This window comes from Pristiophorus japonicus, chromosome 5 (assembly GCF_044704955.1).
Source record: "Pristiophorus japonicus isolate sPriJap1 chromosome 5, sPriJap1.hap1, whole genome shotgun sequence".
Lineage (NCBI taxonomy): Eukaryota > Metazoa > Chordata > Chondrichthyes > Pristiophoridae > Pristiophorus > Pristiophorus japonicus.
This window is the reverse complement of record NC_091981.1, coordinates 205,544,981-205,568,682: the sequence shown is the minus strand read 5'-3', so window position 1 is coordinate 205,568,682 and position 23,702 is coordinate 205,544,981. Positions and strand designations below refer to the sequence as shown.

The 23,702-nt window shown below is 48.3% G+C and overlaps 1 protein-coding gene across 8 annotated transcripts in view; it reads left to right on the top strand.

Moving 5' to 3' along the window:
• Window positions 1-23,702, top strand: part of dazl (deleted in azoospermia-like) — a 160,051-nt gene that overhangs the window by 18,969 nt on the left and 117,380 nt on the right. For all 8 annotated transcript variants that reach the window (XM_070881249.1, XM_070881246.1, XM_070881247.1 and 5 more), the window contains 2 exons: window positions 6,128-6,219; window positions 15,806-15,860. In XM_070881249.1, the coding sequence (XP_070737350.1) occupies window positions 6,128-6,219; window positions 15,806-15,860 (147 nt within the window). The remainder of the gene's footprint in view (window positions 1-6,127; window positions 6,220-15,805; window positions 15,861-23,702) is intronic.

Below are 23,702 nucleotides of genomic sequence, written 5' to 3'. Positions count from 1 at the left end.
GCTGCTACCGGGACAGTCTGGCCCAGCTGACTTTACAGGACAAGAGGGTGGCAAAGGAGAAGGCATGCTGCCTCCTCAGAAGACCGCATGCGCTTCTCGCGAGGTACCACTGGCAATCTCTGTCTGTATGCAAATGATGACAAGCTCCATGGTCGACTGCAGTAACTTGATGCCATACATGAGCACTACACACAAGTTGGAAGTAGACTCTTCCACATTGCCCAACATGGTGCACCCCCCTCCCCTGACAAGCACTTCAGTGCACCTTACAATTCTTGGTGTGCAGCTACAATTTTTCTGAGCCCTAAAAGTCAACGTCTGTGCCATTTACAGCAGGACCAAGATGCTAGCTCATCCTCTGGTGAACTATGTCCTGCACCGTCCTCCTTTTGCTCCTGCATGCTTGTGCTTCATCCAATGTGGACCCCTTTTGCTCACTAAGGGTCAGAGTGCCAATTTCTGAGCTAGTGCTTTTAAATGTGAGTGATGGTGCATCTTCAATTGGAATTTTCTCCTGGTCCTTATTGTTAATAGGCCAAGAACATCTGCAGGACCTGGAAAGAGGGGGATAGAAGGCAATAATATATTCTTGTAAAAGAATGTTTGGCCAATGTAGCACCAGGGTGTGATGCAGATTGAGTAAGGGGCATAGTTAGAATGGCTCTAGGACCAAGTACCCTGTGGTTCATTTCCTCCCGCCTCAACATCTAGAACTGCTTTAGCTCTCCCTCTGCCTAGGATATTAATGACTCTCTTCTGTAGATGTGAGGACTTGAAAGGATGGTGTCCCTCCTATGGCGCGTGTCTTCTCCCTGGCATTGTATGCAAGTTTGTCCTGCAAGTGAAAGGGAAGTGTAAAGTGGCGTGCTGAAAAAGTTGTGAACATCTGGGTATGAGGGTACAATAGTTGGCTGTTGTGGAGAAGCATTAGGTGTGTGCAAAAGTAGTAAAGGACAGTGCTGACAACTGTGAATAGCCGTCTTGCCATAGCAGCTCTGGTCAGGTCTTTGAACATTTTTCTGCACTGCTTCTATGTCCGAGGATCTAAACTTCTTGCATTGATAAACTTCTTGCATTGATGCACTTCACTACCTCCAACCATCCTTGCCTGTTAATGTGGCAGTGCACCCTTCTATTCGATGGGAAGGACATGTTCTTCTCCTGTACTAAAGCTTCCAGGGCACTAACAAATGGACGTTATTGAACCTGGATGGTTCGTACATCATGCTTATGTCCTCGGGCGAGCGACTTGGTTGCCTTGATTACTTTGTTTTTTGGGAGTAACCTGTAAATCTTCCCCGACATCTTTTAACAAATTTATTTTCTACTGTGGGGGTGGTTGGGGGGTGGGGGCGGGGGAAGGGTTCTGTTACATGATCATTGACACCAGCATCACTTTTTAAAATCTGAAGAATGAGCAAAAAGGAATCTACTAACATTCTTTCGCAATGTGGAATAGCATTCATGCTGCTCAGTTCTAAATAGCACACTTTGGGCCAAGTACTGTACCTACATTTCTCTCTGCATTGCAAAATAATATTCCTAATGTCCCTTTTACCTTCCCTCAAAATGTCAATGATCAGAATTAACCAGTACATAGCTTACTACCTAATCACTTGAAAGTGAACTCTTCCTCCTTCTCCTCCGCCTTCCCGCACCCCACTCCACAATCGTAGGAAACTGGGCTATTTTAATTCAGTTTTATGTCCCGACTGGACCCGATCCTGCTCCCGCTCCCCCCCCCCGCCCCGACTGGCCCCGATCCGCGCTCCTGCTCCCGCTCCCCCGCCTCCCCCCCCCCCCCCCCGACTGGCCCCGACCCGCGCTCCTGCTCCGCTTCCCCCCCCCCCCCCCCCCGGACTGGATCCGACCTGACCTCTCCCTCCCCCACCTGACCTTCCCCCTCTCCCTCCCCCACCTGACCTTCCCCCTCTCCCTCCCTCCCCCACCTGACCTTCCCCCTCTCTCTCCCTCCCCCACCTGACCTTCCCCCTCTCTCTCCCTCCCCCACCTGACCTTCCCCCTCTCTCTCCCTCCCCCACCTGACCTTCCCCCTCTCTCTCCCTCCCCCACCTCTCTCCCTCCCCCACCTCTCTCCCTCCCCCACCTGACCTTCCCCCACCTCTCTCCCTCCCCCACCTGACCTTCCCCCACCTCTCTCCCTCCCCCACCTGACCTTCCCCCTCTCTCTCCCTCCCCCACCTGACCTTCCCCCTCTCTCTCCCTCCCCCCTCTCTCTCCCTCCCCCCTCTCTCTCCCTCCCCCACCTGACCTTCCCCCTCTCTCTCCCTCCCCCACCTGACCTTCCCCCTCTCTCTCCCTCCCCCACCTGACCTTCCCCCTCTCTCTCCCTCCCCCACCTGACCTTCCCCCTCTCTCTCCCTCCCCCACCTGACCTTCCCCCTCTCTCTCCCTCCCCCACCTGACCTTCCCCCTCTCTCTCCCTCCCCCACCTGACCTTCCCCCTCTCTCTCCCTCCCCCACCTGACCTTCCCCCTCTCTCTCCCTCCCCCACCTGACCTTCCCCCTCTCTCTCCCTCCCCCACCTGACCTTCCCCCTCTCTCTCCCTCCCCCACCTGACCTTCCCCCTCTCTCTCCCTCCCCCACCTGACCTTCCCCCTCTCTCTCCCTCCCCCACCTGACCTTCCCCCTCTCTCTCCCTCCCCCACCTGACCTCCCCCCTCTCTCTCCCTCCCCCACCTGACCTCCCCCCTCTCTCTCCCTCCCCCACCTGACCTTCCCCCTCTCTCTCCCTCCCCCACCTGACCTTCCCCCTCTCTCTCCCTCCCCCACCTGACCTTCCCCCTCTCTCTCCCTCCCCCACCTGACCTTCCCCCTCTCTCTCCCTCCCCCACCTGACCTTCCCCCTCTCTCTCCCTCCCCCACCTGACCTTCCCCCTCTCTCTCCCTCCCCCACCTGACCTTCCCCCTCTCTCTCCCTCCCCCACCTGACCTTCCCCCTCTCTCTCCCTCCCCCACCTGACCTTCCCCCTCTCTCTCCCTCCCCCACCTGACCTTCCCCCTCTCTCTCCCTCCCCCACCTGACCTTCCCCCTCTCTCTCCCTCCCCCACCTGACCTTCCCCCTCTCTCTCCCTCCCCCACCTGACCTCCCCCCTCTCTCTCCCTCCCCCACCTGACCTCCCCCCTCTCTCTCCCTCCCCCACCTGACCTTCCCCCTCTCTCTCCCTCCCCCACCTGACCTTCCCCCTCTCTCTCCCTCCCCCACCTGACCTTCCCCCTCTCTCTCCCTCCCCCACCTGACCTTCCCCCTCTCTCTCCCTCCCCCACCTGACCTTCCCCCTCTCTCTCCCTCCCCCACCTGACCTTCCCCCTCTCTCTCCCTCCCCCACCTGACCTTCCCCCTCTCTCTCCCTCCCCCACCTGACCTTCCCCCTCTCTCTCCCTCCCCCACCTGACCTTCCCCCTCTCTCTCCCTCCCCCACCTGACCTTCCCCCTCTCTCTCCCTCCCCCACCTGACCTTCCCCCTCTCTCTCCCTCCCCCACCTGACCTTCCCCCTCTCTCTCCCTCCCCCACCTGACCTTCCCCCTCTCTCTCCCTCCCCCACCTGACCTTCCCCCTCTCTCTCCCTCCCCCACCTGACCTTCCCCCTCTCTCTCCCTCCCCCACCTGACCTTCCCCCTCTCTCTCCCTCCCCCACCTGACCTTCCCCCTCTCTCTCCCTCCCCCACCTGACCTTCCCCCTCTCTCTCCCTCCCCCACCTGACCCGACGCCACCTACCTGTAAATCTGGTGCTGGGGACAGGCCCTGCCCGAAGTCTTGGGCCGGCCCGTTCAGCCTTCGGTCCCGAAAGGCCTGCCTGAAGCACTTTCACACAGGTAGGAAGATGGTTTATTTAATCTTTTCTTTGCTTATAAATGTTTATTCAGGTTGGATTTATTTGTATAATATTTGTAGAAGTATAAATAAGGATTTATTATAGAATTTAATGACTTCCCTTCCCCCCCCCCCCCCCTCGTTCTGGACGCCTAATTTGTAACCTGCGCCTGATTTTTTAATGTGTAGAACAGGTTTTTTCAGTTCTACAAAAATCTTCACTTGCTCCATTCTAAGTTAGTTTGGAGTACGTTTTCACTGTGGAAACTTTGAAATCAGGCGTCAGTGGCCGGACACGCCCCCTTTTTAAGAAAAAAATTCTGTTCCAAAGTAGAACTGTTCTACCTGACTAGAACTGCAGAAAAAAAATGGGGAGAATTGCGATTTCTAAGATAGTACGTTCTCCACCAGTTGCTCCAAAAAAAAAAAAAAATCAGGCGCAAATCATGTGGAAACTTGGGCCCATTATCTTGTAAACCTCAATCATAAGCAAATCCAAATCCATCAATAACTACTCTTTGCCTGCGTCTTGCCAGCCAGTTCTGTGTCCAGCTCAATATATTTCCACGAATACCAGAGGCTCTGATCTTATAGAGAAGCATCTTTTGTGGTACCTTGTCACAAGATTATTGGAAATCTAAGTAGACAATGTCTACTGTGCTTCCCTCATCCACCAACTTTGTAACTTCAAAAAATACAATTAGATTTGTGAGACGTGACTTTTTTTTTTATGAAGCCATGTTTGGTGTCTCTAATATCTCCCTTCCTATCCAAGTATTCATATATTGCATCCCTTATGATGCTTTCACGCATCTTGCTTATTACTGATGTTAAACTGATGGGCCTATGGTTACCCAGGACTACCTTGTCACCTTTTTTAAAAATGGGGACTACATTAGCCCCCTTCCAATCTGTAGGAACTATTCCAGAGTGCTATGAGCTAGTAAAAATACAGGTCAGGAGTTCACACAGCAAATGTCCCATTTCCCTGTGGACCCTCGGGTGGATATCATCCAGCCCAGCTGCTCTATCTATTTTTAAGTTCTTAATTCTTTCTAAAACACTATGCTTATCTGTTAATGTTACTGATAAACTAGTATTAAATTCTAATATTTGAGCATATTCTTCAAAGGCGAATACTGATGCAAAGTACTCATTTAATATTTCCATCATACAATGAGTCATTTTATAATCTGTACTTGAACACCCTTCTGTGGCCCGTTTTTTTTCGAGCTCCTGGCCCGTATTTTTATCGGTGTGTTTGTCTTTCTATCTGTCATCTGGTATGATAGCAAGAAGTAATACATTTTTGCATCAGGTCAAGCTTTCCCTCCATTCGATAGACTGCCTTACTAAGGCTAGCATACAATTTCTGAGCACAATGTAAATGTTTCACTGAAATTCAGACCATTTAGTAAGTTACTGTATTATTGGAACTACTGGATGGCTAGAATTTTTTTTTTTGCACAAAAACAACCAAGTAGCAAGTTGTACTTTATTTGAGAGGGGAGGAAGAGAATAAATCATACCATGCTATCCTGATACACAGGAAGGAGGGAAAATCAAAGGGATGGTTGCTCACTACAGCTTTAACATTTACAATATCATTTTGAGTGTCGGCCGTGGGTAGCGCACTTGTCTCTTGAGTCAGAAGATTGTGGGTTCATGTCCCACTCCAGAGACTTATCCACAAGATCTAGGCTGACACTCTAATACAGTGCTGAGGGTGTGCTGCACTGCCAGAGGTGCCTACTTTTGGCTGAGATGTTGAACCGAGGCCCCGTCTGCGTGCTCAGGCGGGTGTAAAGGATCCCAGGGCACAAGAGCTGGGAAGTTATCCCTGGTGCCGTGACCAGTATTTATCCCTCAAGCAGCATCACTAAAAATAGATTGCTGTTTGAGAGCTTGCTGTGCGCAGTTGGCTGCCACGTTTCCTACATTACAACAGTGACTACATGTCAAAAGTACTTAATTGGCTGTAAAGCGCTTTGGCATGTCCTGAAGTCGTGAAAGATGCTATAAAAATTCAAGTCTTTTTTTGTCTGTGAGCACTTGTTTGGAGGAAATGGTGACTTGGACCTAAAGAGTGGGATGAGGAAAGGGTACAAACTGCACTAAACTAATGCATCATAATAATTATTTTGGTCTTGCAAGCAGAGCAGACTCAAAGTAAATGTTGAGATTGTCTAAATATTTTGTCAGTGAAGCCACAAGTATTTGTTCTATATTTTTAACAAATATTGATTGTCTTCCAGTCAAAAAATGCTGCTGAACTTTTTCTATTATAGATGGGTGAAGATGAAATGAGAGGCTTCTTTACAAGGTATGGTGCTGTGAAGCAAGTTAAAATAATCAGTGATGGAGGTGGTGTTTCCAGAGGGTAAGAAGTCTATCATCTATTGAAGTGGACTTGTGTACAATACTATGCTGTCTATGCTTTGAAATATAATTCTGTAATTAGTTTGGACAAAAGTAGTAATTTGCTAAATTTTGGACTTTTAGTAAAATGTATAATTCGAACAATGAGGTAGATTTTCTTCTTATGGTTCTGTTTCGACAAGTAAAAGTCGGGCATGAAGGCCTTGGCACTGTATTTCACCTGATATTTAAGATACGTAATTTCCTGGCGAGAAAGATAAATAAGGGCAGGCATGCGCTGTATAGAGCCTGCTAGCATTTCATTAAAGCCCCAGATATGGAGATTTATTTATTTTAATTATTGATTTGCCATGCTTTTTTGTGGAGTATGCATCTGGTGCATACATATCCATGTAAAATGTTTGCTGGATGGCAGGGATATTCTGGCCATTGACAGTTGATTTCTTAAATGTATTCCATGTAGAGTGTGAAGTTTGTTAACTCTTTCCAGATTCCCTTTGCCTTCTTACTGTGACATTATTTTCCACTATTGGCCATCTTTTGTAGTTTCTTTTTTACTTGTTTTTCTGCAAGCTGCAGTTTTAGTTTGCAGCAACCAAATATCTAAGGATAGAATTTCTTTTGCACTCCTGGAGGAAGAAGAGGCATTTCTGAGGATGGATTGGAGACACATACAACTACACCAGAGGTGTTCTGTCCATACTGTTCATTGCATCAGGTGCAGGGTCTAAAAGCCCTAGTTAGAGCTACCTCGGTATGTTAGGGTATTTGCCTATGTTTCCTAAATTAAGCAGTGACCGAGTTATGTCATCTCAATCTGCACCTTCAGGCATCCACCATCACGGGACAGCTCTGCCAGTGGCTCTGAAAGTGACAATGGCTTTGAACTTATGTGCCACCAATCATTCCAAGCTATTAACCAATGATCTCTCTCAAATAAGCTAATGTGCTGTATGCTGAGTTATCAAGCAAGTGACACGAAACCTTATTTGTCAGGGGTAACTCTAATCAGCCTATTCCTAACCACATTGGAGAGCACAATACTTTTACCAGATGTCAGGTTTTCCTAAAGTGCAGAGCATTTTTTTATTCGTCCTGGGATGTGGGTGTCGCTGGTAAGGCCAGCATTTATTGCCCATGGCCAATTGGCCTTGAGAAGGTGGTGTTGAGCTGCCTTCCTGAACTGCTGCACTCCTTGTGGTGAAGGTACTCCCACAGTGCTATTAGGGACTTTGACCCAGTGATGATGAAGGAACAGAGATATATTTCCAGGTCAGGAAGATGTGTAACTTGCAGGTGATGGTGCTCCCATGCCTGCTGCCCTTGACTTTCTAGGTGGTAGAGGTCAGGGGGTTGGGAGGTGCTGCCGAAGGAGCTGTAGCGAGTTGCTGCAGTGCATTTTATAGAAGGTACACACTACAGCCATGGTGCACCGGTGGTGGAGGGAGTGAATTTTGAAGGTGGTGGATGGGGTGCCAATCAAGCGGGCTGCTTTGTCCTGGATGGTGTCGAACTTCTTGAGACTTGTTGGAGCTGCACTCATCCAGGCAAGTTGAGAGTATTCCATCTCACTCGTGACTTGTGCCTTGTAGATTGTGGAAAGGCTTTGGGGAGTCGGGAGTTGAGATACTCGCCGCAGAATACCCAGCCTCTGATCTGCTCTAGTAGCTACGATATTTATGTAGCTGTTCCAGTTAAGTTTCTGGTCAATGGTGACCCCCAGGATGTTGATGGTGGGAGATTCGATGATGGTAATGCCGTTGAATATCAAGGGGAATTGGTTAGATTCTCGCTTGTTGGAGATGGTCATTGCCTGGCATGAATGTTACTTGCCACTTATCAGCCCAAGCCTGAATGTTGACCAGGTCTTGCTGCATGCAGGCATAGACTTTCATTTTCTGAGGAGTTGTGAATGGAACTGAACACTGCAATCATCAGCAAACATCGCTCCTTCTGACATGATGGAGGGAAGATCATTGTTCAAGCAGCTGAAGATGGCTGGGCCTAGGACACTGCTATGAGGAATTCCTGCAGTGATGCCTTGTGGCTGGAATGATTGACCTCCAACAACCACAACCATCTTCCTTTGTGCTAGGTATGACTCCAGCCAGTGGAGAGTTTTCCCCTGATTCCCATTGACTTCAATTTTACTAGGGCTCCTTGATGCTATACTCGGTCAAATGCTGCCTTGATGTCAAGGGCAGTCACTCGCTTCACCTCTGGAATTCAGCTCTTTTGACCATGTTTGGACAAGGCTGTAATGAGATCCAGAGCCGAGTGGTCCTAACTGAACCCAAACTGAGCATTAGTGAACAGGTTATTGGTGAATAAGTGCTGCATGATAGCAATATCAATGACACCTTCCATCACTTTGCTGCTGATTGAGAGCAGACTGATTGGGGGGAGGGGTGGGGGCACATAGCTGGGCAGTTTTCCACATTGTCGGGTACATTGCCAGTGTTATAGCTGTACTGGGACAGCTTGGCTAGAGGCACGGCTAGTTCTGGAGTACAAGTCTTCGGCACGACAGCCGGGATGTTGTTGGGGCCCATAGCCTTTGCTGTATCCAGTGCGTTCAGCCGCTTCTTGGTATCGTGGAGAGAATCAAATTGGCTGAAGACTGGCTTCTGTGATAGTGGGGACCTCAGGAGGAGGCTGACGTGGATCATCCACTCGGCACTTCTGGCTGAAGATGGTTGCAAATGCTTTCAGCCTTGCGTGCTGGGCTCCACCATCGTTGAGGATGAGGATTTTCATGGAGCCTCCTCCTCCCCCCGTTAGTTGTTTAATTGTCCACCACCATTCATGATTTGATGTGGCAGCACTGCAGAGCTTTGATCTGATCTGTTGATTGTGGGATCGCTTAGCTCTATATAGCATGCTGCTTAGCATGCATATATGTACTGCAGCTTCCCCAGGTTGGTACCTCATTTTTAGATACGCCTGGTGCTGTTCCTGACATGCTCTTCTACACTTCTCATTGAACCAGGGTTGGTCCCCTGGCTTGCTGATAATGGTAGCGTGAGGGATATGCCGGACCATGAAGTTACAAATTGTGGTGGAATACAATTCTGCTGCAGCTAATGGCCCACAGCGCATCGTGGATGCCCCATTTTGAGCTGCTAGTTCCATTCTGAATCTCTTCCATTTAGCACGGTGATATTGCCACACTACACGATGTCTGATGTCTTTAGTGTGAAGACAAGACTTTGTCTCCACAATGACTGCGGTGATCGCTGCTACCAATACTGTCATGGACAGATGCACCTCCATCAGATAGATTGGTGAGGACGAGGTCAAGTAGGTTTTCCCTCGTGCTGGTTCTCTCTCCACTGCTGCAGGCCCAGTCTGGCAGCTATGAAGTCGGCCAGTAGTGGTGCTACTGAGCCACTCTTGGTGATGGAGTGCCTCATAAATGACTCGCAGGTGCTCATCCAGGCTCTCACTGCCAAACCCTGAATATGAACAAAGGGGATTGAATCAATTGAAGTTGGACTGCATTATGCCTTCTCCACCTTTGCGAGGCATTTGTTATGGTTGCCCATTCCATCCTTCTCCAGCACCTCTACTCCAGTTCTACCTCTCTGGAACTGTCCTGGTGCAGTTCCATTCCCACCTGAGCAAATATTCCCAAGACATCTGCAGTAACTGCTTCTCTTCCCTATTCCACATCACCATCTCCTGGATCTATCCTTGGCCCCCTTCCACTTATCTACATGTTGCCCCTTGGTGGTGGCATCTGCAGGTATGAGTCACATTTGATATGTTTGTCGATAATGCCCAGCTCTTATCACTCCATTACTTCTTGCAACCTTTCCTTGCTGTCAAACTGCTGGATGAATCACAATTTCCTGCACCTTCATAAAGCTGCCATCTTCACCCCCAACCTCGCCACAAATTCTGCTTGCTTGCCACTACTTTCTCTGTCTTGGCCTAAACTGAAAGTCTGCCCTTTAAACTCCACATCCTATTCATCACCAGGACCACTTACTACTCATCTCTGAAACATTGACTGCTTCCATGGTTACTGTTATGTATGTAAACATTACCAATGTGTAAGACTTGCCACCAGGGAGCACACCTGTAGGAGACCCAAGGGTCACCTGCACACCCTGGGCAAGCAGGTATAAAAGGCAGTCTAACATGCTTCCTCATTCTGGAGTTACATTAAAGAGACCAAGGTCACAGCAGTTTGAGCTTACAATATACAGTCTTGAGTTATTCTGAACATAACAATTGGCGACGAGTAACAGATCACGAACTTTCATGCGGTTATGGCTGCCGTTGGCATTCTTGAGAGATTTGTTGAGGGTGATGATTGGGAAGCCTACGTTGAGCATCTTGACCAGTACTTTGTGGCCAACGAGCTGGATAAGGAAGAAACCGCGGTCAAGTGCAGGACAATTCTCCTCACTTTTTGCGGGTCCGTGATATATGGCCTCATCAAAAATCTGCTAGCGCCGACTAAACCAACGGAGAAGACATATGAAGAGCTGTGCACGCTGGTTCGGGAACACCAAGCCAAAGCAGAGCATCTTGATGGCCTGATAATCGCTTTTCTACGCACCACCGCTCCGAGGGCCAGGACGTGGCGAACTGTGTCGCCGACCTAAGGTGCCTTGCGGGCCTGTGCGTATTTGCTGGATATTTGGGGGCAGTGTTGTGGAACTTTTTCATGCTTGGAATCGGCCACGAGGTCATTCTTCGCAAACTGCTGTTTGCCGAATCTCTAGATCTGAGCAAACCATCACGATAGCCCAGGCTTTCATGTCCACTAACGATAACACTAAACCGATATCATTGCAGCATCGAAGTTCACTGACAAGTACTGTGCATAAAATAACGCCTTCAGCAGGCAGAACTGTACATGGCAGGGCCTACACACCCGCAGAGGCCAGACTTAGGATGACTGAATCTGCCGTGGGGCGTGAATGCGAATCCATTAACACCACATTGGTGCTGCGGGGATAATCATCGAGCCCATCAATGTCGATTCAAGCACTACGTGTGCAAGGACTGTGGAACAATGGGAGCACCTCAAGCGACTGTGCAGACGTGCTGCGACTCACCATGTGGCAGAGTCGGCGGAAGATGACCGATTCGGCGCAGATCACGCTGAACGAGTAAGAGGGGCAACTCAACCCAAGGCTGAAGGGGAAGTGTATGGGGCACACACCTTCACCACCAAATGTTCTCCGATAATGTTAAAAGTCAAATTAAACTGCATTCCAGTTTCCATGGAATTGGACATGGGGGCGAGTCAGTCAATTGTGAGCCAGAAGGCTTTTGAGAAACTATGGGGCAACAATACACAAAGGCCAAAAACTAAGCCCGATCCACACCAAGCTGCGCATTTACACCAAAGAGCTCATACCAGTCATTGAGTCATTGGCAATGTGGCAGTGAAGGTATCGTACGATGGAGCTGTGCATGATTTACCACTATGGATTGTACCAGGCGATGTTCGGCAGAAGCTGGCTAGGAAAGATCCGATGGAACTGGGACGACATCAAAACACTGTCTTCGGTGGATGACGCCTCATGCCCCCAAGTACAAAACAAATTCCTGTCGTTATTTGGACCAGGCATCGGCAACTTCACAGGCGCCAAAGTGCAGATCCATCTAGTCCCTGATTCATCACAAGGCCCGAGCGGTTCCATACATGATGCATGTGAAAGTTGAGATCGAGCTGGACAGACTTCAACAAGAGGGGGATCATATCGCCAGTCAAGTTCAACGAGTGGGACAGTCCAATTGTCCCGGTGTTGAAAAGCGATGGGATGGTCAGAATCTGCGGGGACTACAAGGTAACGATCAACCGCGTCTCGTTACAGGACCAGTACCCACTACCCAAAGCGGATGACTTCGCAACACTAGCAGGGGGGAAGTCGTTGACCAAGCTGGATCTAACCTCTGCTTATATGACATGAGCTGGCTGAACTTTCGAAAAAATTGATGTGCATCAACACGCTCAAAGGACTGTTCATATACCACAGATGCCCTTTTGGGATTCACTCGGCTGCGGCCATCTTCCAAAGGAACATGGAAAGTCTGCTGAAATCGGCTCCGCGCATCGTGGTGTTTCAAGACGACATCTTGATCACTGGCTGCAACACTACCGAACACTTGCACAACCTGGAAGAGGTTCTTAAGCGACTGGACAAAGTGGGACTCTGGCTGAAATGCTCCAAGTGTGTTTTCCTGGTGCCAGAGGTCAAATTTCTGGAGAGAAAGATTGCGGTGGAGTGGACAGCATCAGACCCATGAACTCCAAGATGGAGGCTATCAAGAATGCACCCAGACCACAGAATGTGACTGAGCTGCGTTCGTTCCTAGGACTCCCAACTATTTTGGTAACTTTCTACCAGGGTTGAGCACTTTGCTGGAGCTTTTGCATCTATTGCTACGCAAGGGTGACGACTGGGTTTGGGGTAAATCTCAAGAGACAGCCTTTAACAAGGCTAGAAACCTGCTATGTTCTAACAAGTTACTTGTATGACCCGTGTAAACATTTAGTACGAGCTTGTGATGCATCTTCGTACAGGGTTGGTTGTGTGTAACAGCAAGCCAATGTGTCAGCCAAACTGCAACCAGTTGCATATGTGTTCAGAAGCTTATCTAAGGCTAAAAGAGCCTACATTATAGTTGAGAAAGAAGCATTAGCATGCATTTACGGGATTGAGAAAATGCACCCATACCTATTTGGATTCCGATTCGAGCTCGAAACCGACCACAAGCCGCTCATTTCGTTGTTCTCACAAAGCAAAGGTCTTTAACACCAATGCTTTGTCCCGCATCCAAAGATGGGCACTAATGTTATCTGCGTATGACTTTGTAATCCGCCACAGACCAGGTACTGAGAACTGTGCTGATGCCCTCAATCGGCTACCATTGTCCACCACCGGGGTGGAAATGGCGCAACCCGCAGACTTGCTTCTTGTAATGGATGCTTTTGAAGGCGAGCGCTCACCCGTCACGGACTTGGACTCGCCTGGACCCTGTGCTATCACTCGTAAAAAGCTGTGACCTCAATGGGAGCTGGTTGGCGGTTCCCCGGGGAAATGCAAGACGCAATTAAGCCGTCCCACCGACGCAAGGATGAAATATCCATCCATTCGGACTGTCTCCTATGGGGAAATCGTGTCGTTTTGCCCCAAAAAAGGCAGGGAGACGTTTATACACGACCTTCACAGTACCCACCCTGGCATAATCATGATGGCTATCGCCAGATCGCACGATTGGTGGCCCGGCATTGACTCGGAATTGGAGTCATGCGTACACCGATGTAACACTTGCTCACAGTTGAGCAATGCACCAAGGGAGGCCCCACTGAGTCTGTGGTCATGGCCCTCCAAACTGTGGTCTAGGGTCCATGTAGATTTCGCTGGCTGCTTTCTAGGAAAGATGCAGTGGACGCTTACTTTAAATGGATTGAATGTATAATAACGTTGTCCTGTACGTTCACTGCCACCATTGAAAGCCTCCGGGCCATGTTCGTCGCCCATAGTTTGCCCGACGTCCTTGTTAGTGATAATGGACCATGTTTCCTCAGCTCGGAATTCAACGAGTTCATGACCCGCAATGGCATCAAGCATGTCAGGTCTGTGCCGTTTAAGCCCGCATCCAATGGTCAAGTGGATCGGGCAGTCCAAACCATCAAGCAGAGCTTGAAACGCGTGACTGACGGTTCCTTGCAGACCCGGTTATCTCGGATCCTGCTTAGCTACCGCACGTGACCCCACTCGCTTACCGGGGTTCCCCCTGCAGAATTGCTAATGAAGAGAGCACTCAAAACCAGGCTCTCCTTAATCCACCCGGATCTCAATGATCATGTAGAAATCCGGCGACACCAGCATAACGTGTACCACAATCGCGCTGCTGTATCACGTGACATTGAGGTTACTGACCGTGTTCTTAATTATGGTCATGGTCCCAAATGGGTTGCTGGCACTGTTAGCCAAGGAGGGGAATAGTGTCTGTTGTCAAACTTTTGAATGGACAATCGTGCAGAAAGCATTGGATCAGATCAAACTGCGGTTCACTGACAACCAAGAACAGTTTGAAGAGGACATTACTATCACTGATCCACCCCCACACACCCAACCAGCAATCGACCTCGTGGTCAACCACGAGAATGAACCCACCATGCCTGACCTTCCGATCAGACCAGCCACACCACAGTGCAGCAATGATCCGACCGACTCGGATGCCTGGACTTCAACTCAGACGATCAACCCGGGAATGTAGAGCCCCGGATTGCCTCAACTTGTAAATAACTTGTATCTAAGACTTTGGTAATGTTTATATACATAACATCATTCCCCCCCCCCCCCCCCCCAATGTGTAAGACTTGCCACCAGGGGGTGCACCTGTGGGAGACCTAAGGGTCACCTGCACACCCTGGGCAAGCAGTTATAAAAGGCAGTCTACCATGCTGCTTCCTCACTCTGGAGTTACATTAGAGAGACCACGTTCACAGCAGTTTGAGCTTACAACATACGGTCTTGTGGAGATATTCTGAATAGAAGTTACCTCAACGCTCTGCCACTGAAATCCTTGTGTATGGCTATCACATCTAGACTTGACCGCTATGCCACGTTAAAGACATTATTTAAATGCAAATTGTTGTACTCACTGTCTTTGCTGACTTCCCATTATCCACTCTTAAGCTAACTTGTCCAACACTCTGCTGCATTTATTCCATCCCACTCTTATCGGCCCCATCCTCACTGACTTACACTGCCTACTTGCTCAAAATTCAGAACTCTCAAGGCTTCAAGAGGAGCCAGGTGCTGCAACTGTGCCACTGGTACTTTGCACAGTTTGTTAAATGCATTCATTTTGAAATTCGTGTTCTCCAGAGATACCTGCTTCACTTGGCTTATGTCAGTTCAGGAAAAAAACAGTTTTTTATATATATTTGAAGTAAGTGCAGTTTTTCTTTGGGAAGGTGGGGTGGGGGCTGAAAATGGCAATGTGGAAAACTTGACCATCGAATGTTTCAAAGGTTGTTGTCATCCTGATTCTCCCAGTTGGTAACTTGGGTTTAATCCTAATGGCATATGGATGCTTCTACTTCCAAGAATAAAGCCTGCACAAGAGAAAATTCACATTTTTGTCAGGTGCATCTGCCTTGGCTCAGTGGTAGCATTCTTGCCTCTGAGTCAGAAGGTCCCATAAGCCCTACTCCAGAGACTTGAACACATAATCCAGGCTAACAGGTCACTGGAGTGCTGTACTGTTGGAGACCCCATTTGCCGCCTCGTAAGGATTAAAACAACTCGCAAGGCACATTTTGAGGAAGAGCAGGGGAATTCTTGCTGGGACCTGTCCAATATTTATCAGAAGTTTTAAAAAAAAAACATGATTTGGTCATTGCTGTTTGTGGGGCCTTGCGGTGTGCAAATTGGGTATCATGTTTCCTACATTACAACAGTGACTATGCTTCAAAGTACTTCATTGGCTGTGAAGTGCGTTAGGATGTCATGAGTTTGTGAACTGCACCATATAAATGCCAGTCCTTTCCTTTTTACGTAGTACTACTATTTGTTATGCATGAATTTAAAATAACTTTTTTTCCTGTTCAGATATGGCTTTGTCTCATTTCACAATGATGTGGATATACAGAAGATTATTTCTGAAGTAAGTGAAGTTTGTCCACTTAAAGATAACCAGGATATTAATGTTTAACTGGTTTTAAAAAGTCTACAATCTTTTTTTCCAGCAAATTATTATAACATTGTTTAACCAAAAGTAAGTTAGCATTGCAATTAATTTCCCAGTAAGATTCTATCCTTGTCTAGATAAGGTTTAACAACTGGTTTTGAAGATGCTTAAAACTTTGCGATCATTTCCCCTTGCTACGAATGCTTGCTAATACAGCTCAAGATTCTATTGTTTCCTGAAATTGGATGCCAAAAATGGGCAGCATGGTATTGGGCAAATAAAATCAATCATTTGTCTTTTATATTAAAAAAAGTAACTCTTTTATGTGCCCTCCACTTACTGACACTTCTGCCACTAGAAACACTTGCCCTGAAATTCACGGTCCCGGGAAGAACCGTTACTGCCCGTTTGCGGCGGTCATTTGTCAAAACCAACCGGCCACCCCAACGTAAATTCAGCCCGGGAGGTCTTGCAGCGTTGTGGGCCACCCCCGATCCTCGTGGCGGTGTGGGACTTGCGGCAGTAGTGACGTGCTAAAAGTGTGCACTGCTGCCGCTCCAACCCCAGATCCATTTTCAGCGTGAAGAAGCCGGCCCTTCAGCTGACGGTGCCCCCGCCAGCTTTTAGGGCTGGTGGAGATCTTGTCTGTGGGAGCAAATAGAGACAAGAAGGCAAGATCCAAACCTGAGTGGGTCAGAAGCTCCCCAGAGTCCTCTTAAGTAATAGCAACTGAGTCGGTCTCATAAGTCTGGTAAGAGATCATCTGGGAGAGATCAGCTGGTTCTGGACAGGGCGAGATCCTGAAGCCAGCTCTGTATTGCTCAGCAAGAAGTCCAGGAGCCTCTTCAATGGACCGGAGGAGTTCAGCACAGAATCTGCACTTGAAGGAGGGGTGGCGGGAGAGAGAAAATTTGATTGGGAGAGAGAGAAATAGGAATTAGCGAAAGAGAAGAGAGGGGAAAAAAAAACTATAGAGATTCACAGAGAAACCGGAAATCTTAATCCAGGGGCTCAGACTGGAAACGTTGCCCCAGCTCAGCATTCTACGCGGTAACAAATGGGAATCTGTTCAACCTCTGCCGCCTCCAGTCATCCCATCCTCTGTCATCGAACTACAGTATGTAGACGACGCTTGCGTCTGCGCACACTCGGAGGCCAAACTTCAAGCCATCATCAACACCTTCACCGAGGCGTATGAAAGCATGGGCCTTGCACTAAACATCCGTAAGACTAAGGTCCTCCACCAGTCTGACCCCGCCACACAGCACTGCCCCTCGGTTATCAAAATCCATGGTGAAGCCTTGAACAACGTGGACCATTTTCTATACCACAGGAGCCTAATGTCAGCAAGGGCAGGCATCGATGACCAGGTCCAATACCGCCTTCAGTGTGCCAGCGCAGCCTTCGATCACCTGAGGAAGAGTGTGTTTGAAGATCAGGACCTCAAATCTGGCACCAAGCTTATGGTCTACAAGGCAGTAGTAATACCCACCCTCCTATATGGTTCAGAGACGTGGACTATATACAGCAGACACCTCAAAGCACTGGAGAAGTACCACCACGCTGCCTCCGCAAGATCCTGCAAATCCATTGGGAGGACAGACGTACCAACGACCGTGTTCTCGCCCAGGCCAACATCTCCAGCATCGAAGCACTGACCACGCTCGATCAGCTCCGCTGGGCGGGCCACATCGTCCGCATGCCCGACACGAGACTCCCAAAGCAAGTGCTTTTCTCGAAGCCTCAACATGACAAGCGAGCCCCAGGTGGGCAGAGGAAACGTTTCAAGGACACCCTTAAAGCCTCCTTGATAAAGTGCAATATCCTCACCAGCACCTGGGAATTCCTGGCCCAAGACCGCCCAAAGTGGAGGAAGAGCATCCGGAGGGCGCTTAGCACCTTGAGATTCATCGCCGAGAGCAACCAGAAACCAAGCGCAGACAGCCGAAGGAGCGTGCGTCAACCCAGGCTCCCCACCCACCCTGTCCTTCAACAACTGTTTGCCCTACCTGTGACAGAGACAGGGTCCTGCATTGGACTGTTCAGTCACCTGAGAACTCACTAGAGTGGAAACAAGTCATCCTCGACTCTGAGGGACTGACGATGATGATGATGCTCACCTCACATTATACAGCAGCCCAGATATAGGTGCAAAAAATAAAGATTTAATACATAATCAATATAGCTACAAACAACGACCAGAACAATAAACAGTGCAGAAAAATAACACATTATTTACCATCCTTTACGCATTACCTTTATAACCCCTCTTACACATGCCTCCCATGTGGCTAATCCAGAGGTCTGGGAAGGCTGCTGTCTTCCTTGTGTGGAAGCTGCAGATGTCCTTCTCAGACACGCTCAAACAGCTTTGGGCCTGGATGGGCAGGCTGGAGACAGGTCAACACCCTCCTGGGATGGTTCAGTCTGGCTTGGCTCGGGCGAGGCACTGGCGGAGTGACCGGTCTGGGGCTAGGAATGCTGCGAGCTGGAGGGAGCGCATCATCCATATCCTGGCCCAAGGAGCCTGAGTAACTCATCAGGGGTGGCACAATACCACCACCACCACCAATCTGAGGGAGCTCTGGTCGGTGCTGTGGCGCCACACCAGAAGGTCCCTCATGGCCCATGGTGGACCCAGTCGCGAAAGCAACACAGAGCAGGCACAGTCTGAAAGCCACCAGATATGACCGCACATAGACGCTCTGTCGACTCTTGCAGAGCCGCGGCCATCCTCTCCAAAGCAGCACCGCTACGCTCATTCCCTCGCGTCTGTGCTGCAATGGCAGCTGCCACATCACCCTACGGGTGAATTAAGACTGCAAATTTCAGTTTTGCTGGGCTAACAAGACTGGAACACTTTTTTTTTTGTGGTCAAAATGCTGAATTTGGATCCAATGGCCACTGCAAACTTTGCGGCGCTAATCGGGGGGGAAAAAAGGCCTTAATATCACCAGCTTTCTGGCTGTACTGAATTTCGGCTCTACCGTCTCATTTACTTTCTCAAAACTTTAAATTTTGAACACCTGTATCGAATTTCCCTTTTAATCTTCGCTGCTCTAGGGAGAACCAACCCTAGCTTCTGTAGTCTTTCATTCCTGGTATTCTGCACCTTCTCGAGGACCTGACAAGTGTGGTGCCCAGAATTAGAGACGCTATTCTAGCTGGGGTCTAACCAGTGTTTTATACAGGTTTAGCATAACTTCTTTGCTTTTGTATTCTGGGGGAAATTTGTACGTGGAGCAGCTCATGAGTTTAGGTACAGATTGTGGGGGGTAGCGGATTAAATTGGCTAAAAAAGTTAAGCGCATCAGAAAGCTGGCCTCAACATGCCAACTTCCGTCTTAACTTGAGCTGGTTGTACAAAATGCCCTCGGGTGAGGCAGGTTAGCAATTTAAATATGGTAATCGCTCAACTGCTGCGATATTTCAAACTTAACTGTGTTTCTCACCATTTAAAAAAAAAAAAATATATATCCTGTAGTAGGAAGAATAGAAAAAGAGAATATTTTTTAAATGGTGAGAAACTTTTAAATGTTGGTGTTCAGAGAGATTTGGGTGTTCTGGTGCAAGAAACGCAGAAAGCTAGCATGCAGGTACAGCAAGCAATTAGGAAGGCAAATGGCGTGTTGGCTTTTATTGCAAGGGGGTTGGAGTACAGGTTGAGCATCTGAAATCCGGAGTTCCGAAATTCGGAATGTCTGGTATCCGGACACCGGGCCAATCAGGAAAATGTACTGAAATCCGGACATTATTTTTAAAAACCGATTAACGCTGTGAGAGGGAAAAACAACCCCAAAAATTCCAAAAAACATCAAAAAAAAATTTGCAAAATCTTTACCTACTAAATCGCTGAAAAAGAATTTTTAAAAAAACTTTAATTTACTTTTTTTGCAGGTCTTCAAAGCATGTTTTTCCCCGCTCCGTCGACCCCCTTACCTCGGCCCAGGTGTTTCCGGATTAGAGACGTTCCGAAATCCGGAAGTACCCGAAATTCGGAACAGCCTCTGTCCCGAGATTTCCGGATTTCGGACGCTCTACCTGTATAAGAGTAAAGAAGTCTTGCAACAATTGTATAGGGCCTTCGTGAGACCACACGTGGAGTAATGTGCACAGTTTTGGTCTCCTTATCTAAGGAAGGATATACTTGCCTTGGAGGTGGTGCAACGAAGGTTCACTAGATTGATTCCTGGGATGAGAGGGTTGTCCCATGATGACAGATTGTGTAGAAAGGGCCTATACTCTCTGGAGTTTAGAAGAATGAGAGGTGATCTCATTGAAACATACAAGATTCTGAAGGGGATTGACTGTGTAAATGCTGAGAGATTGTTTCCCCTGGATGGAGTGTCTAGAATTAGGGGGCATAGTCTCAGGACACGGGGTTGGCCTTTTAAGACTGAGATAAGGAGGAATTTCTTCACTGAGGGTTGTGAATCTTTGGAATTCTCTGCCCCAGAAGGCTGTAGATGCTGAGTTTTGAGTATATTCAAGGCTGAGATAAAATAGATATTTGAACTTTGGGCGAATCAAGGGACATAGAGACTGGTGGGAAAGTGGAGTTGAGGTCGATGATCAACCACAATCTTATTGAATGGCGGAGCAGGCGAGGGGCCATATGGCCTACTTGAGGCTGCCTTGAAACTCGCCATTAAAACCAAGGCGAGAACACGAAGGCAATTCACAGGGCTCATTAAAAGTTAGATACTCTTAATGATCACAGCTGCTTTCTTGCCACCAGTGAGATGGTTTGTTCATAGAACTTTTACTGAGAGTTTACTTTCTACATTTGAGGTTTTCAGAATCAGATTAGGCTGAGCTTCCTTGACATGTCGGAACAGCAATGCTTTAGGAGGCTCCGGTGGTGCCAGACATCTGCAGCCTCCTAGAAGATGACCTGCTCCCTGCTGGACTTGGTAGCCACATGTTGCTAGTGGCTGTCGAAGTGACCACCGCCCTCCACTCTCTTATTGTCTCCCGATCTTTCCAGGGCTCTGACTGAGACAAAGCCAGGAACTCCTAATCGACAGCGCACCAGTGCATAAGGCTGATGCTGCGTTGTTTGCCAGGAGTGGTAATTATATAAACGTCATCCGTGAGGATGCCGGTCAAAATGAGTGGGTGCTTGGGTTTGTGTCTCTGGCTGTCTTCCCACAGGTGCAGGATGTCATCAACTGCATACGCGTGGTAATCCAAGAGTACTCTTGAACAGCAAGGGATTCCGCTCTGTCATTGTGAAGCTGGAGTGATCTCCACAGTACCCACCCAGGCATTGTAATGATGAAAGCGATAGCCAGATCCCATGTGTGGTGGCCCGGTATCGATGCAGACTTCGAGTCCTGTGTGCACAAATGTAATACATGTTCCCAGTTAAGTAATGCACCCAGGGAGGCGCTATTAAGTTTATGGTCTTGGCCCTCCAAACCGTGGTCCAGGGTTAATGTTGGCTATGCAGGCCCATTCTTGGGAAAAATGTTTTTAGTGGTTGTAGATGCGTACTCCAAGTGGATTGAATGTGTGATAATGTCGGCAAGTACGTCCGCTGCCACATTGAAAGCCTACGGGCCATGTTTGCCACGCACGGCCTGCCAGATGTCCTTGTAAGTGACAATGGACCGTTCTTTACCAGTGCCGAATTCAAGGAATTCATGAACTGCAAAGGGGTCAAACATGTCACGTCTGCCCCGTTTAAGCCAGCGTCCAACGGTCAGGCAGAACGAGCAGTTCAAACAATCAAGCAGAGCTCGAAAAGGGTAACTGAAGGCTTATTGCAGACTCGTTTATCCCGAATCCTGCTGAGTTACCGCACAAGACCCCACTTGCTCACTGGGATCCCTCCGGCTGAACTGCTCATGAAAAGGGCACTTAAGACAAGGCTCTCGTTAGTCCTGATCTACATGAACATGTAGAGAGCAGGCGACTTCAACAGAATACATATGATCACGCAAATGTGTCAGCGAAATTGAGGTAAATGATCTTGTATTTGTGTTGAACTATGGACAAGGTCCCAAGTGGATTGCTGGCACTGTTTTGGCTAAAGAGGGGAGTAGGGTGTTTGTGATCAAACTTGCAAATGGACTCCTCTGTAAAAAACACTTGGACCAAACCAAACTCCGATTTACGGACTATCCAAAACAACCCACAATGGGCTCCACCTTTTTCGACCCTCCAACACACAAAGTGGCAACTGACCCAGCGGTTGACCACGAAGCAAACCCTATCACCCACAGCAGCCCAGCGAAGGCCCAACAAACGACTCACCAACACCAGCATTTGCACTGAGACGATCAACCAGGGAAAGGAAGGCCCCAGATCGACTCTCATTGTAAATAGTTACAATATTGACTTTGTGGGGGGGGGGGCGCGCAAGTGTTCTGTATGTAAATCTGTAATTACCATGTCTAGCCACCAGAGGGCTTAACTCCTGGAGTCCCAAGGGATTCCACAATCCCTTGGGAGCACCTGTATATAAGGAGGCCTCACAGGCTGGAGAGGCATTCTGAGATCTAATAAAGGCCTACAGTCACACTTTGAGCTTCCAGTATCTAGTCTGACTCCTTATCCAAGACACAACAGTAACAATGTTGCAACTCATCATTATGATGATCATATTTCATTCGTTATCAAGTCAACGTGATGTGAGTGTTATATGACATGTTTGGATTATATTTGATCCTGTTATCAGGTAGCTGGGAAATCCCTATCTCCGATGGTCAGGGACAGCGAGATGCCACTGATCTCCAACGGTTCCTTCTTGCCAGTTGAGAGTTGAAATCTGGATGACCACCTCTGGTGTTCTCCCTCTCCCTTGTGTTTTGCGCTTTCTTCAGTAACAGAAAGGGCAGGCCTATGTGTGAGTGCGGAGAGGCATGAAATTGCATAAGGGTGAGGGCAGTGGTGGATATATAGATGGGAATGTGAGGAAGTGTATAGAGAAAGAATAGGTACGCTTGCAAGGCAAGTGGGTGTGAGGAGTGATGTGATGGCGTAGATTTGACAAGCAGAGTGGGATAAGGAGTGGTGATGCACACAGCAGGATGTAGGTTAATGTGAAACTGTACTCCCTTTCCTGAGCTGGTTAGGTCATTGAAATGCTTTCTGTAGTGAAGCCAGAAGTATGACACACTGCTCCTGCTCCAGTCATGCTTTATTTGTAGCAGCAGCAGGTTTCTTCCTCCCATTGCTTGTGAAGAGTATCTTTCTGCACCTCTTCACAGTCCCCAGCAGTATTTCAAGGGAGACATCATTAAAGCAGAACACTGCCGTTCACTATCCTGAATCCATTCTGAAAGTGCTTCATCTCTTGCTTCCAGCTCCATCCTCCTTCAAATTCCAACTTTGAATTGGCCCTTTAAAGACTGGAGTTGAGATTGCGTCATGTGGGTTCGCACCACGCCAGCTGCGGCACATTTGACACCAAGCCCGGAAGTAAATTTATAATGCATTAAAATACCACAGACAGACTCACTGAATTTACTTCCAGGTTTCCCATGTAATAATCGACCGCACCCCATTCCCAACGTGCCTTGCAGTTAATATCTGCACCTGTGCCTCTATTTGTAAAGTCAACGATCCCGTAAATTTTTTTTTTAACATCGTCATCGATTTTCTGCATGCCTTTTTAACATTGTCATCAACTTGCACTGCCACTTTTGAAGACTGGTATACATACACCTACAGGTGTTTGTTCCTGCACCTCCTTCAAAATTGTGCCATTTACTTTATATTGCGTCTACTCATTCTTCCTACCAAAATGAAACACTTCATACTTCTGTGTTAAATTGCATCTGCCATATGTCTGCCCATTTCACCAGTCTTGTT